This window comes from Archocentrus centrarchus, unplaced genomic scaffold (genome assembly GCF_007364275.1).
Source record: "Archocentrus centrarchus isolate MPI-CPG fArcCen1 unplaced genomic scaffold, fArcCen1 scaffold_26_ctg1, whole genome shotgun sequence".
Classification (NCBI taxonomy): Eukaryota; Metazoa; Chordata; class Actinopteri; order Cichliformes; family Cichlidae; genus Archocentrus; species Archocentrus centrarchus.
Genome location: NW_022060256.1, coordinates 6,874,386 through 6,888,212, shown reverse-complemented (window position 1 = coordinate 6,888,212; position 13,827 = coordinate 6,874,386). Strand labels below are relative to the sequence as shown.

Here is a 13,827-nt window from a genome sequence, read left to right as displayed (position 1 = left end):
GCAACCCCAGTCATCTGTGTGTGTGTGTGTGTGTGTGTGTGTGTGTGTGTGTGTGTGTGTGTGTGTGTGTGTGTGTGTGTGTGTGTGTAGCTGTGTCTGTACCTCTGAGATCTAGGCCACCTATGTTTTAGAACTCAGCTTTCTCTTCTGGTGCTAGAACAGCTAACAGATGTTTTTTGGGGGGGTAGTCATATATTTCACTGTGTAACAGAGACCTGGGAAATGGAGCACTGCACCCTTAGTGTCCTTCAGACTGAAATGTGATCCCTCGTTAGCTTTGCTCCTTCTGCTACATGTGGGCTATTTAAAGTTCATTTGCCCCCCCCCCCCCCCCCCCCCCCTTTGTCTCTGCAGTGATGGGTAGTTTTTACCCTGAGGCTGTGACAGTGGTACAGACACACCTGAGCAGACTACAACAACTGTGTGTGTGTGTGCGTGCACATGCTTGAGATTCTAATAAGCTATAATAACGTCCTCTTTGTTTTGAATTTGTGGAAATTCGTGGGCTTCAAAGTGCAGCCGAATGCAAATAAAAGGTGGCGTCACATCAGCTGTTTTCAGCGGATCGTCGTTGTTTCTGGAAATCTTTTGATGTCTTTTTTTTTTTCCAGGTTGATTTCATTTATTCTTTCTTTCCAGGGAGTTAACGTCTTGGTGTTCCTCTTTTTTTACTCATAAGATCAATTAACATGGTGGTTATTAATCTGACGAGATTATTTTCAAACTGATTACCTCTTTTGCTCTCTCTCCTTCCCCCTTATTTCTTCTCTGTTAATCAGTTTGGGGCTATGGGATCCTATGCGTGACACTGATCTCTCTGTGCTCGCTGGTCGGGGCGAGCGTGGTGCCCTTCATGAAGAAAACCTTTTACAAGCGACTGCTGCTCTACTTCATAGCCCTGGCCATTGGCACGCTCTACTCCAACGCCCTGTTTCAGCTCATCCCAGAGGTAGTGTTGGTGCTGCTGCGACTCACTCAGCTGCAGTGCCTTTACAGTGCAGGGCTGTAGGGCTGCAGTGAGTCTGTTTCCCAAACTCTCTGGAAAGCACTGGGATATACAGTTAGGTCCAAATGTTTCATAATTTCACCTCTGCACAGCACCACAGGGGATTTTAAGTCAAACATTAGAGATGAGATTAAAGTGCAGAGTTTCAGCTTTAATTTAAGTTTTTTAACAAATGTGTTGAACTTACGTTTGGTAGGTTTTCACTGGAGCGCTCACGGTGAGCTCCAAAGGGATGGAGAAGTGAGGAAATCCATCATTAGGCTGAAAATCAAAAAGACAGCAAAAACTTTCGGAGTGCTCAAATCAACACTGCTAAGTTCTTTAAAAGGATGAATGCACTGACCGGCTCAGCTGCACCAAAACAAACACAGAAGATCATCTAACCAAGTATCAAACACTCTCGAGGAGGCAGCCGTGTCATTGTCAAGGTCGACAAACACACACCTTCACGAATGTAAATACAGAAGGTTTTACAACAAGGTGCAAACCACTGATTACACTCAGGAACAGGAAGGTTAGACTTGGAAGAGAAAAACCGTTAATTCAATACTTTTGTTAAAAAGTCTGCACTTTTTGATTGATGGATTTAAAATCCTCTGTGGTGATTTACAGATGGAAAATTATAAAAATTGTCATTGTCCAAAAACCTGTGGACGTAACTGTATATGTCCTGATTCTTTATCACGGGCCATTTTTGTCTCATCTCACTTAATGTGAGATAAACCACAGTTTTACAGTAAGCGGGATGAGTTATTATTTATATGCCATTGCACTACAGAATGATCTGTTTTTAAAGTGTGTAGTCCTGATAGACCAATGCAAGTACCGCTCCCATATTTCTCACCCTTCTTGTCTCTGGAAATAAGGTTAATCATTGGGCACAAATTTGCATCCAAATTCACATATCTGAATGTTCCCGCTTTCATCAGTGATTCCTGAACTGTGTCGGGTCTCACTGGAGAAACATGGAGTTAAATTCAGCTGAAGGGATAGGTTTTTGTAGCAAAAACAGACAACAAGGTTTGCTGATATTATTCAAATTGACCTCAGATCCTGAACCACCATCCTTCATGAATACATTGTTTATTGCACACTAACATCACTTTCTTCCTGCGTGGTAGGCCTTTGGATTTGACCCTATGGTAGATTTCTATGTGTCCAAGTCTGCTGTGGTGTTCGGAGGCTTTTACCTCTTCTTCTTCACTGAAAAAGTCCTCAAGATGCTTCTAAAGCAAAAACAAGGGGTGAGTTTATACCAAGAATACTTGACTTTATTGTGTTTTGTTGTCTGTTGAAACCAAGTGTGTTCAACCCGATCGCCAAGGTTACAGGAAAGTCTGTGCAAAATTTAAGTATGAGTCAAAAACATCTGGCAGATTTTTACGTATCTTCTCAGCAGGTTTTTGCTGGGTGGGGGGATAGTTTATCCCTGCTCGGTTATGTATTATGTATTCATTCATGCTCCAGTATTTCCTCAAGCTAACATACTGGGTTTCTGATTCATATTTGCTCCCAACATCATCATGCCACACAATAAAATTTCAGGCTTTTGATGTCTGTTCATGGAGCGGCAGGTTAAACTAGTTGGGGAGGATGTCTGACTGACAGAAGAAACTTGCAATGTTCATTTAATATTCTGCCGGCAGTTTATGATATTTAATCCCAGCCTGTTGACAGTCAGAGATACCCACAAAGTCACTGTCAGGACTTATAGCCAGAAGCACTGGCGATGTATTGTATATTATGTAGAGTACTCTTCAATTGCACACACTGTACACAAGTGAAAAATGTGAGGCTTGCTCTTCTGTGACCTTTAGAAAGAAATTCATCTTTGCCAAATGCTTTTCCAGCATAAACGGGAGGGAGAGATGAACTGAAAATTCTAGTTTGTTGTGGCTTTGAAGAACTGTTGAATCAGTCAAATGAGGACTTTGCACATTTTGTCTGAAGTTAAAGCTCCAGCAACACGTTGTGTACACTGTGGGAGTGACGTTTCAAGTTCCTGTGCTCCTGTGAGTGAGATTGGCATAGAGTTAAAAACAAACAAACTCCAAAACAACCAATCATTTAAGGCCACATACATGACAGCCAATGAAACACCAAATAGGATGGCATGGTCATGTGACTTAATGGCAGCCGTTGCCTCTGGCATAAGGGAGTGGCCTACATAAATCCTTGGTGTTAAAGTATTTGGCTTGTAAACCTGAGAAGTGCAGCTTCTCAGAAAGATCCAGTTCAAAAGACACTTTTAAGAATTAATAACAATAATAAGAATAAATAAAAACATTTAGAAAAAGAAGTTAATACCTTAGATGAGCTCATATGTTACAGGATAGTTTAATATTGGTAATTAAATACATTGAGCTGCCTGTTTGTTCTTTTACATTTTGTTTAACAGTGAAATAGTTGAAAGATTAACACCAAAAAAAAAAACAAAAAAACTCCAAGACAAGTTCTGTTATATGTAGATCACTGTCTGCAAACTGAATACTGCAGTCATTGCTGTGGTATGAGTTAATAGATGGTGTGAAGCATGTGTTTGTGCTTCACAGTTGTCCATTGTAAAAAAAGAGAGGTAGTTTTTATCGTGTTGCCCGTCATCAGCTCTTAAAGACCTAAAACTGTGGAGACGTTGCTTTAACACTTTCAGCTTTGGGATTGACACCTCACTTTTGCACAGCTGCAACTCTTCTTTTGTAAAATCTTAAGCGTCGAGGTGCAGTCACGCCATGCTCCTGACTTCATTCACAAGGCAGCGATAGAAATTGTGGACTGTGGTTGTGGGACAGTTGCTCCACCTGGTGGTTGCTCTTTTTTACACTACAACCTAATTAGCAGCCAACGCTCTGACCTACCAATCTACTTGCAGATGCTCTTTGAGCCACGCGGATGTCTGGGTCGTCAGGGTCAGCTTCTGCATGCTTTGCTGCGAAAAGAAAAAGGGTCAGAGAAGCTTTCTGCAGCTGCCAGTGTGTAGTTTTAAGTGAGCACTGGTTCCAGGTCTGGGAACTGGGGTAGTGTCCTTGAGTGAAAGAGCAAATCTGGCTTGTTCCATTAATGTTGCAACTTAGCTGTGACTGTGTTGCACATTTTTGAACGTGCTTATTATCAGCGTTCTTGCAGATTTTATTCTTTAGGGGGGTTGCAGACATTTTAGTTCAGAGAACTCAGCATGGGAATAAATACTCCCTGAGAGGCTGGGTCACTGAGGAAAAGTCGAAGAGACAAATGATCAGTGACCGTGGTTTAAAAAATGGTTTCTAATCCCATCTGGGCGGCTTTATCCGCTGTTCAGCTGTAACAAATAGGATAAAACCAGCAGGAATGTTTTCACCTTCTGAGTCAAATCTCCTGTTGGCACCTTCTCTTAATAATTTACCAAAATCTGAGGTTATTTCACCTGTCAGGAAGGAGATGCCCACCAATAATGAATTTGTCAAAATGTGTTGACTTTTTTTTTTTTTCCCCTTCTTGCCTCTCAGAGCCACGGCCACAGCCACTACCCTGGTGCAGATCATTACTCGACCCCCGACCGGGATTTGGAGGAGGGGGAGAAGGAGAAGCTGCAGCAGAATGGAGAGGCCAGCAGTCTGGCTCTGGGCAAAGTGGACGCAGGGGAGGGCGAGCTCATGCTCAGCCCTGCACAGACACCACAGGTATGGATTTAGCAAAGAGGAGGTTGGATGCTGTTCTGCAGAAAATGAAGGAGGTAACTGGTCCAAAAATGGGAATTCACTAGTGTATATGGAGACCATGTCAATGCAGGTTTATCCCAGGGAGAATCCACCAAGTAAGGTTAATTTATGACCTTTCTGAAGGTCAGGTTCCCTAAATGAAAATTAATAGAACCAAATCACTTGTGTTGGGGGAAAAAAAAAAAGATAAAATCACATCTACAGTGGGTACGGAAAGTATTCAGACCCTTTGCTCAGTATTGAGTAGAAGCACCCTTTTGAGCTCGTACAGCCATGAGTCTTCTTGGGAATGAAGTTTTCCACACCTGGATTTGGGGATCCTCTGCCATTCTTCCTTGCAGATCCTCTCCAGTTCCGTCAGGTTGGATGGTGAATGTTGGTGGACGGCCATTTTCAGGTCTCTCGAGATGCTCAATTGGGTTTAGGTCAGGGCTCTGGCTGGGCCAGTCAAGAATGGTCACAGAGTTGTTGAAGCCACTCCTTTGTTATTGTAGCTGTGTGCTTAGGGTCATTGTCTTGTTGGAAGGTGAACCTTCGGCCCAGTCTGAGGCCCTGAGCACTCTGGAAGAGGTTTTCTTCCAGGATATCTCTGTACTTGGCCGCATTCATCTTTCCTTCAGTTGCTACCAGTCGTCCTGTCCCTGCAGCTGAAAAACACCCCCATAGCATGATGCTGCCACCACCATGTTTCTCTGTTGGGATTGTATTGGGCAGGTGATGAGCAGTGCCTGGTGTTCTCCACACATACTGCTTAGAATTAATGCCAAAAAGTTCAATCTTCATCTCATCAGACCAGAGAATCTTATTTCTCATAGTCCTTCATTTATTTTTTCATATGTCTGCACTGAGGAGAGGCGTCCGTCGGGCCACTCTGCCATAAAGCCCTGACTGGTGGAGGGCTGCAGTGATAGTTGACTGTGGAACTTTGTCCCATCTCCCTGCTGCATCTCTGGAGCTCAGCCACAGTGATCTTTGGGTTCTTCTTTACCTCTCTCACCAAGGCTCTTCTCCCACAATTGCTCAGTTTGGCTGGACGGCCAGGTCCAGGAAGAGTTCTGGTTGTCCCAAACTTCTTCCATTTAAGGATTATGGAGGCCACTGTGCTCTTAGGAACCTTGAGTGCTGCAGAAATTCTTCTGTAACCTCGGCCAGATCTGTGCCTCACCACAATTCTGTCTCTGAGCTCCTTGGGCAGTTCCTTCGACCTCATGATTCTCATTCGCTCTCACATGCACTGTGAGCTGTGAGGTGTTATATAGACAGGTGTGTGTCTTTCCTAATCAAGTCCAATCAGTTTAATTAAACACAGCTGGACTCCAGTGAAGGAGGAGAACCATCTCAAGGAGGATCAGAAGAAATGGACAGCGTGTGAGTTAAATATGAGTGTCACAGCAAAGGGTCTGAATACTTAGGACCATGTGATATTTCAGTTTTTCTTTTTTAATAAATTTGAAAAAAAATTCTCCATTTCTGTTTTTTTTCTGTCACGATGGGGTGCTGAGTGCACATTCCAGTCCAGTCCATTTACCAATTGAATTGAATTGTTAACAACTCTGTTAACTCATGTAACAACTTTCTGTTGTTATATAAGTTGTAAACAGTCATAAAGTATATATTCCTCTAATAAACTACTTGCCTGGAGGAAATTCTAGTAGCTGGTGGTTGGTTAGTAACATAGCGTAATGTAGTCTGAAGATGTGTCCTTACACATTTAATCCTTAAATTTTGTTGTGTTGTACTGAGTCTAAAATGTGAATCAGAAACACAACCCTAAAATGAAAGTTCTTCTTTTGCTGAGGTTCACACAGCCCAGTGCACAATAAAGACTGCAGGTAAATGGACTAGTTCTTATATAGCGCTTTTCTACTCAGTATGAGCACTCAAAGCGCTTATATAACCTGTGCATTCACCCATGCACTCCCATTCATACAAGCACTTCCATTTTTTACGAAGCTAAGTGCTTTAATTAACTAACATTCACACGCATTCATACTCCGACAGAACGGTCGGAGAGCAACTTGGGGTTAAGTATCTTGCCCAAGGATACATTGGCATGTAGCCTGGAGTAGCCAGGATTCAAACCGCTGACCTTCCGATCAGTAGGTGACCTGCTCTACCTACTGAGCTACAGCCACCCCAATCCTTAACTAATGAAAAGATACATTCTAGTATACCTTTGCTCCTGATGAGCACATATAACCTACGCATTCTCTGTAGCCACAGGGTTAGCTGCAGCAGGTGATGATAGTCCCTGTTCTGCTCTACAGCTTTGGTGAAGCCTGCTGTAGCAGCTGTCGAGCCGCACAGTAATGACTTTATGAATTTCTTCATTCATTAAGCGCTTTGAGTGCTCAGACAGAGTAGAAAAGCGCTATATAAGAACTAGTCCATTTACATTAATGAGAAATAAATGAACTTTTTTGATTTTAGCAAATGGCTGCAATGAAACAAAGAGTGAAAAATTTAAAGGGGTCTGAATACTTTGCTTACACACTGTACACCTGTGATGGGGATTTGACTAAAAATGTGGGAACCCCTGATTTTAGAGGGTGCACTCCTTAAAAAAATCAAGCTGTGAGAAATTTTAAGTTCTGCTATGCAGCTTAAAAACCATCTAAATCAGTGAACTTTGTCCACTTCTGTTTATCTGAAATGGGCGTTCCTCACTCTGCTTCTTCCAGGACTCCCAGAGTCCAGACAGCGGTGGGCGGTCAGGCAGCAGTGGTGGTGGCTGCTATTGGCTGAAGGGAACGACCTACTCTGACATCGGCACGCTGGCCTGGATGATCACACTGAGCGATGGCCTGCACAACTTTATTGACGGCTTGGCTATCGGGGCCTCGTTCACCGCCTCTGTTTTCCAGGGTATCAGCACCTCTGTGGCGATCCTGTGTGAGGAGTTCCCCCATGAGCTGGGTGAGTCACAGCTGGCAGGTGTTTCCTGACAGTGAGTGAATACAAGTTTCACTGCAACACAGACTACTTGAAATGTCAGCTGTTCAGTCACTGAAGCATGTTCTTCTGTCTTGCTGCTTTCAGGAGACTTTGTGATCCTGCTGAACGCTGGCATGAGCATACAGCAGGCTCTCTTCTTTAACTTCCTGTCGGCCTGTTGCTGCTACCTGGGCATGGGCTTTGGGATCCTGGCTGGGAACAGCTTCTCTCCCAACTGGATCTTTGCCCTGGCAGGAGGAATGTTCCTCTACATCGCTCTGGCAGATATGGTCAGTGATTTGTGAATTATGAGAATAAATCAACACACTCTTTGAACTAGTGGGCTTTTTAAATAAGTCCTTTGAACATTGTTGATACATAAATATCGTTGTGTTACTGTTTGGCTGATTTACTCTGCAGGACGTCCGCGTATTTCTTTATACTCCTATGAAAAAAAGAGTCACATTTAATTTAAGAAACGCGCATAATTTTTTAATTATGTAATAAAGTTCAAAGCTACCCAATTAAAATAATTACAGTAATTGTACTGATCTGTACACTGATTACCAGTCAGAGTATTTTTGACAGTTTGTGGGTCGTATCCTTCATTTTAGGACGTCACCTGCACACCTTTCGTTTTAAATGCATTTATATTGAAATGTGTGTAATTAAAATAAGAGCTAACTATCAGAGTGGCGCTATTATGCTCATATCCACATTCATAATTTTTATTCTTGGACCCAACAATTAAAAATTAACCCTAAATAACCTCATTTATCTTATACTGAGCCTTGGCATAGACTCTGTCTGAAACAAGCTGTGTTTGCTCCTCCCCCTTTAAGCCAACTTTCCTCTGATTGGCTGTCCATCACAAACAGAAGCGATGTTAAAAAAAAAAAAAGAAGAAGAAGAAAAATCATTTGCTGAACAATAATTTCAGTTATCAATTCCTCACAGTGAGATTTGTTGGTGACCAGGAGGAAAATATGGTGTGAAACTGAGTTTGAGTGAATACAAAAACTAAACTGATGCTCTGGGGCTCGGCTTTAATTCACTAAAATTCAACTTGCATCCTTTTATTGATGTTAATGATTGGTCAAAAACCGTAGGGTGGGAGGCACAAACTTTACAATTTATTTGAGAACCACCTCGGTTTATCTTTCCAGCCTCACCAGCTTTGTAACTCCGGCTAAGCCGAGATGATGTCATTTGTGCAACATGGGTGATTTTCTAATTGAACTTTTCCTGGTTACACAGAAGTTTAAGAATTGTCGCTGTGTTTTATGTGTCTCAGTTTCCAGAGATGAATGAGGTGAGTCGCGAGGAAGAGAATGCAGGCGGCAGCAGCTTTCTCCTCACCTTTGCCATCCAGAACGCTGGTCTGCTGACGGGCTTCGCCATCATGCTCCTCCTTACGATGTATTCGGGACAAATCCGCCTGGCCTAGCACCAGAGGCCTCTGAAGTCGCCATCAGCTGGTTTGCGCTGTTGGAAGCTGAGTCCAAAAGGAGGGAGCCTGAAACTTTCCTCCCTTTTGTTCCTCTTCTCGTTTTTTCAGGGTTTTGAAGTTTTGGGATTTTGGTTGTGTGGCAGGTACGCACAATCCTCTATTGAAATTATATGAGAAGCCGCTTTAGTCGAAGTCCTACATGCAGTAGGTTCGAGGCCGAGGGTGTGACAGCCTTCTCTCCTCAGCCTTTTCCTCATAACTGCCCCCTGAAAAAGTCCCGAAACATCAACTGAAGCAGTCGAAAAGGATGATTAGACTGGATGTGCAATACACCCTCACCCCTTCTCTCAAACGTTTCCCATTATTCCAGACGTTGGCCATCTTGTTTTTTCCTCCCCAGATCCTTCATCCTCTTCATCCATCCTGGTGGATGTCCTTGAGCCTCCATTCAGGCCAGTTGAGATTCATACAGAGTATTTCTATCAGTAATCCTCTGAAAAGCACAATCGGGTGACAGCAGCTGTATTACAAACATCTTTGATTTCCAGACTCCATAATTCTTCCCACTTTCTTCATTCCATACCAAAAAGCAAATCTTAAAAGATTTCAACTGGAATTATTATCCAAACAATCTGACTTCCAGCTGGACTTTGTTGTCTGTGTGTTGATTTTATATTTTTTTATATATGAATACTGACTTTTAAAGACCAAATGTGGGCAGACCACTGAGAATGGTGAAGGGCTACGCAGTGATGTTTGGAAGCGCCAGTACCTCCTAAGGACTCCCGGGTCACACATGTTAAGGAGCAAAGTGGCTTCATCCAGATGACGGTGCCGGCGGCATTTCTCCGTAGTTTGCCATCTGTGCCCTTCATTAGAATAGCAGGTGAAAAGTTATAGCTTTTTTATTCCTTCTAATCTTGAATTCAGAGTGCAAACCTGCAGTGTTCACATATCCCATAGACTATTTTTCCCAGATTATCTATTCTTTTACAGTGTAGTTGTAGTAGTTGTAACAGAATACTGTAAGCTGAATCTTACTGTGTAACCACGCTCCTGTCACCTCATCTGTGACCTTATCCATGTTAATCATCCATATTAAGAACACTACAATGAGCTCCTGTACTGCTTCTTGTGACTTGCATTTGTTGTATGACCAAAGGTATGTGGACAGACCAGTCTCAGAGCTCCTTTTTGTTAGGGGGGGTGTTTTTTAGGGGGTGTCTGGCCTGCCTTCTAACGTCTTTTAACTGTGAAAACAGTCTGGCACAACCCAAGCCCCAAGTTATGGCTCAAGCTGAGGTTTACTGTTCAGATTGATGCCACTCCACTAAAGGAAATCAAATGACATTAATACTAATGATTAAAATATTTTTAAAATTCAGAAATCTCTGGTTTCAGCATCTGCATTCACTTTCTTTGAGTTTTAGCATGTCAGTTGAGAAAGGATAAATAATAAACCGGTATTCGGCGTTACCTAAGCGGTTTCTGACGCGTGCGCTCAAACACTCACAAATCCAAACTTTGCCTCCACTTCTTCTTTATTGTTAAAGACAACATGCACTTCTTGTCCTTCTGGTTTAGCATTAGTTATGCAGCCTACCTTAACATAGTCAATGCTGACATACCTGAGACAGGCCACAGTCAAAAACCGTTGTGCTTCCCCGTTAACGCACCTGAATGAATGAATAAATCCTTTGCCCTATAAATGCACTAACTCATAAGATAAGTGCCCCCTAGTGTCCAAATGCATACAATACGAAGAAAGAAAGAAAATGGCTCTTATGAGGATAAAATGCTAAAACTCAAACAAGGATGGACTTTCTGGTTATTTTATGGCTTTTTTTTAAACTGCACTTTTTTCACATTTCTTAGACCAGTTATTAAAATGGGCTTCTTATCCTTATTTATAGTCATGGATGCTCATATTAAACGTGGCTAAGTTTAAAAAAAAAAAAAAAAGCTTTTGGACCCATGTCATCTCAGATGGGAAGGATGTCCCTAATATGGTCATCCCAGTCACATGGCTCTGGCTGCGAGCACAGGAGCCCCACCCAGAGTTTTTGTTTGTGAGAAGAGGCCAATCAGAAGAAAGCTGGCATAAAGGGAGGAAGAAGGGAGCTAAAGCTTGTTTCATTAAGATTAAGATAAGTACGGGTTATTTGGATCTGTGACTCATGCACAGCTACTCCAGCAGAGTGCAAGACTTAAAATATCTAGTTGGACATTAGACTGATAGGTCCACTTGATAATGTAGATAATTATTATTTTCACCCATATAGTCACAGTTTGCAGAAGGCTGCTTCCCGTGCACAAAGCCATGATCTAACCAAGAAAAGCTATCCCCGCAGGTGATGCCTGATGAGATGCGGTGATGTACAAATGTCAGTAAAGTTTGATGGAAAGCTTGAAACTGGAAACGTAGCTGCGGTTACAGCAGGAGACGGGGTGCTGCGTTTGGGTGTCCGCATACATTTGGCCACGCAGTAAAGAAATTGGAGCTTCGGGGGGACCAGTTGTTGTGCATTACACAGCAGTGTAAGGCTGTCGGGTTGCTTTTTCTCAGTGTGTTGCTGGTGGATTACAGAGATTTTCCCTCTGCTTAATACTGAGAGTTCAGCAGAGCTGATGTGATCCATAATGTAGCATCTTTACATACTTTTCATATTGTGAGTGTAGATTAGATTTATAGAATATTATTTATTAGAGCCAGAAACTGGAACCCGTAAGGTTTACAATAAAGATGATGATGCAGTTCCAGGAAGGAGAAGGCAAGCCATTATAAAGTTAAGTATATTAAGTGGTACAGTGAGTTCTGCTGCTTGATATGTCATGTATGGGATTATTTATTGTTGTTTAAGCCATAAAATATTTATTTTATGCTTTACATCCAAGATCAAGTGTTGCTCATAGCTTCACACCACAAGCCATATGAAAGCAGACATGAATCCAGTCTCACTTTAGTTTTTATTTCCAATAAATGGGACATATACAAGTTAAACTCATTCTGCACACAACACTATTAAAAAGGTGACGCCAGAGCATTTACAGTGCACACAGACTCACAACATATCTGTTCAGTTAATGCATATAACACATTCAGGAGCACGGAGACAGCAGAACGGGTTCTTTGCAGCAGAAACAGGAACATTTCCAACCAGCTGAACCAAAACCCAGATGCAGAACACAGAGAAGAAGGTGCAGATTTTATCAGGAAGTTTATTAACGCAGCAGGAAGATTAAGGTCACCTGGTTGGATTGGGGGTCAGACTGTCCAGCAGGAGGCTAGAGTGGATTTCTGGTGTTATTTATGATAAGGTGGAGGGAAGTCATGAGCAGCCTAGAGTAGTAGTGAGATTGTTGGATAGAGCTAAGCCAGTTGACAGTGGCAGTGGAGGGATCCAGGGAATCAGGAATGTCAATTCAGGAATTCTCTGGGAGAAACTGAAACGGGGCTCAGTCAGAGGTGGGAACAAACTGGATTGTAGAATAATAACTGCTGATATGTTCAGATTAGACTGATATCAAGTTGCAGCATGGTGAGGTAGAAGGAGCTGCACTGGACTGGATCATTTGAAGAAGCTGAAGCCGCTCCTGTGATAGAACAGGCTCAGAAAAACTGACCTAAAACCAGCCGAGGATGGACTTCCTGCTGATTTTCAATCTTTTCAGTCTGCGAGAACACTGAAAAGATTGAAAATCAGCAGGATGGACTTCCTGCTGATTTTAAATCTTTTCAGTGTTCTCGCAGACTTGTGAAGGATCATTTTGAAAAGTATTGTATCTAATGTAATGTATGAGAATCCTCATTAGCCTTTTGTCTGTGTCATGGAGAATTTCTTTTTAAATTTCATTTTCCAAGAAATGTTTGTGTTGAAGTGTCGTCATTGTGTGAAATTGGTGGGACCGTATATTTATGTGTGATGTAGCGATATTTTTAATCGTAAAAATGTTTCCTAAGGTTAGTCTGCTGAGAATAATGGAAAGTTAAATATATGTGTGTTTTTTTTAAGTTTTATTTTGTTGTGATTTTTCCACTGCTGCAGAATCCTCGATGAAAACAGCTCAGTAAACGGACAGTTTTTGCATAAAGAGGTAGTTTTACTTGCAACAGTGTATATTAAATGTCCTTCAATTGGGTACATAACAGGTAAACACAATTCACAACTCTGCAAACAGCACTAAAAAGCACTGTGGCAGAATGGATTAAGGCTGCATCTCTGTACTGATGAAGGAAGCTTAAACATGATCATTCTTGGGGGAAAGAAGGAAACCTTTGACAGGAAAACCACAATGAAACTATAGTTTCCATATTACAGTTTTTCACAGTTGCAAAGCCGCACTTCTTCAAACTGCTAAACAAAAAATTACACAAACACTCCCAAACTTATCAGAACAGTTTTATCTGGCTGTGTGTCTTCACATTACAGACACACACACACACTGCTAGCAGAGGGTTTGCTTGGGACTGAGTTGTTCACTTCCCTCGATCATGTGAGAAAGAAATACAGCAGAACATGTAGTAAACATTTCTAAGTCTTATTAGATTCATATGTCTCGTGTTTATAAAAGTCGCTGCATCTATTTTCTTAACCTACAATTCAACATCACAGGGGGATGAAGCCTGTCCTGGCTGTTACAGGGAGAAACACACACACACACATTTTCATATGTAAATTCATTAATTTTAAGAAAAGGAAAAAAAAAACCCTGATTTTGTTTTCTTTGGTCTTTGAGACTCA

At 42.0% G+C, this 13,827-nt stretch overlaps 1 protein-coding gene across 2 annotated transcripts in view; it reads left to right on the top strand.

Moving 5' to 3' along the window:
- The window catches only part of slc39a14 (solute carrier family 39 member 14), a 33,165-nt gene extending 20,429 nt beyond the window's left edge, over positions 1-12,736 (top strand). For both annotated transcript variants that reach the window (XM_030723534.1, XM_030723536.1), the window contains 6 exons: positions 780-949; positions 2,128-2,250; positions 4,489-4,662; positions 7,383-7,617; positions 7,741-7,925; positions 8,930-12,736. In XM_030723534.1, coding sequence (XP_030579394.1) covers positions 780-949; positions 2,128-2,250; positions 4,489-4,662; positions 7,383-7,617; positions 7,741-7,925; positions 8,930-9,082 — 1,040 coding nt within the window. In that variant the 3' untranslated portion in view covers positions 9,083-12,736. The remainder of the gene's footprint in view (positions 1-779; positions 950-2,127; positions 2,251-4,488; positions 4,663-7,382; positions 7,618-7,740; positions 7,926-8,929) is intronic.
- The last annotated feature ends 1,091 nt before the right edge of the window (positions 12,737-13,827 follow it).